This window comes from Monoraphidium neglectum (assembly GCF_000611645.1).
Source record: "Monoraphidium neglectum strain SAG 48.87 unplaced genomic scaffold scaffold00774, whole genome shotgun sequence".
NCBI lineage: Eukaryota > Viridiplantae > Chlorophyta > Chlorophyceae > Sphaeropleales > Selenastraceae > Monoraphidium > Monoraphidium neglectum.
This window is the reverse complement of record NW_014012854.1, coordinates 1-1024: the sequence shown is the minus strand read 5'-3', so window position 1 is coordinate 1024 and position 1024 is coordinate 1. Positions and strand designations below refer to the sequence as shown.

At 71.4% G+C, this 1024-nt stretch overlaps 1 protein-coding gene across 1 annotated transcript; it reads left to right on the top strand.

The window, feature by feature from the left end:
- Positions 1 to 172: 172 nt before the first annotated feature.
- On the top strand, positions 173 to 879 carry MNEG_5254 (ATP-dependent RNA helicase; the record flags this gene model as incomplete). Its single annotated transcript, XM_014046265.1, has 2 exons — positions 173 to 384; positions 624 to 879. The coding sequence occupies 2 exons, from the start codon at positions 173 to 175 to the stop codon at positions 877 to 879; spliced, it is 468 nt and encodes a 155-aa protein (XP_013901719.1).
- Positions 880 to 1024: the final 145 nt, after the last annotated feature.

The following is a 1024-nucleotide window of genomic DNA, read 5'->3' as shown; positions in this document are numbered from 1 at the left end:
CCCTGCACGCCCCCAACGCCCGTCCCTCGCACGGCCCCGCAGCCTCGGTTACACAGGACCCCGCCTCGCGTCCCGGCCCGAGCTGTCCGGCGTCAGCAAGCGGCAGGTGGTGGAGGCGCAGGGCGGGGTGGTCTTCGATGATGCTGATCTTCGCATGGCGGCGTTCGACGCTATGGAGGTCACCGTCACCCGGCTCTACGGGCCAGGTGACGCCGGCGCAGGGGTCGAGGCGGTGGCCGGCGAGGACGGCGGCGGCGCGGGCTGGTGGGGCGGCGAGGCGCCGCAGCTGCAGTCGTTCAACGACCTGCGGGCGCTCGGCGTCCAGGGCGGCCTGCTGCGGCGCATGAAAAAGGCCCGCCTCAACCGGCCGACGCCGATCCAAAGGTGCGGCTGGGGGTGGCGCGTTGCCGCCTGTGGGGCCACGCGCGGAACAGCGCCGCAAGAGTCGTGATGTCATATTATTCTGAAGTTGAACATTTGTGAGGGATGGCGCCCGTTGTCAGCAGCAGCTGCATCAGCAGCACCACCAGCAGCAGCATTCGCAGCCCTCAAGCTCCCGCTTGCGCCCCCGACACCACACCACACCATCCCCTCCCCCAACCTCACTCCCTGCGTCCCCGCAGCGCCGCCATCCCAGTCCTGCAGTCCGGCCGCGACCTGCTGCTCGCGTCGCCGCCCGGCAGCGGCGCCACGGCCGCCTACCTCATCCCGCTCGTGCAGGCCCTGCTGCGCGTCCAGCGGCGCCGCACGCGCAACCGCGCGTTCCCGACCGCCCTCGTGCTGGCGCCAAGCAGGGAGCTCGCGCAGCAGGTGGGGCTGCTGCGGTGCGCGGCGGGCGCGCACGCGCGCAGCTGCGTGGGAGCCGCCGTGTGGCGTTGAAGAGGCTGGTGGTAGGGGGCATTTCCTGGGAGGGGCTGCCCGCGCTGGAAAACAGGAGCTCGCCTCCACAGCCTCGATTGTTGTCTCTTCTAGACCACCCGAAGCAGCGCTGCGTAGCCCTCGGCCCTTCGCACTGCCCCACGAC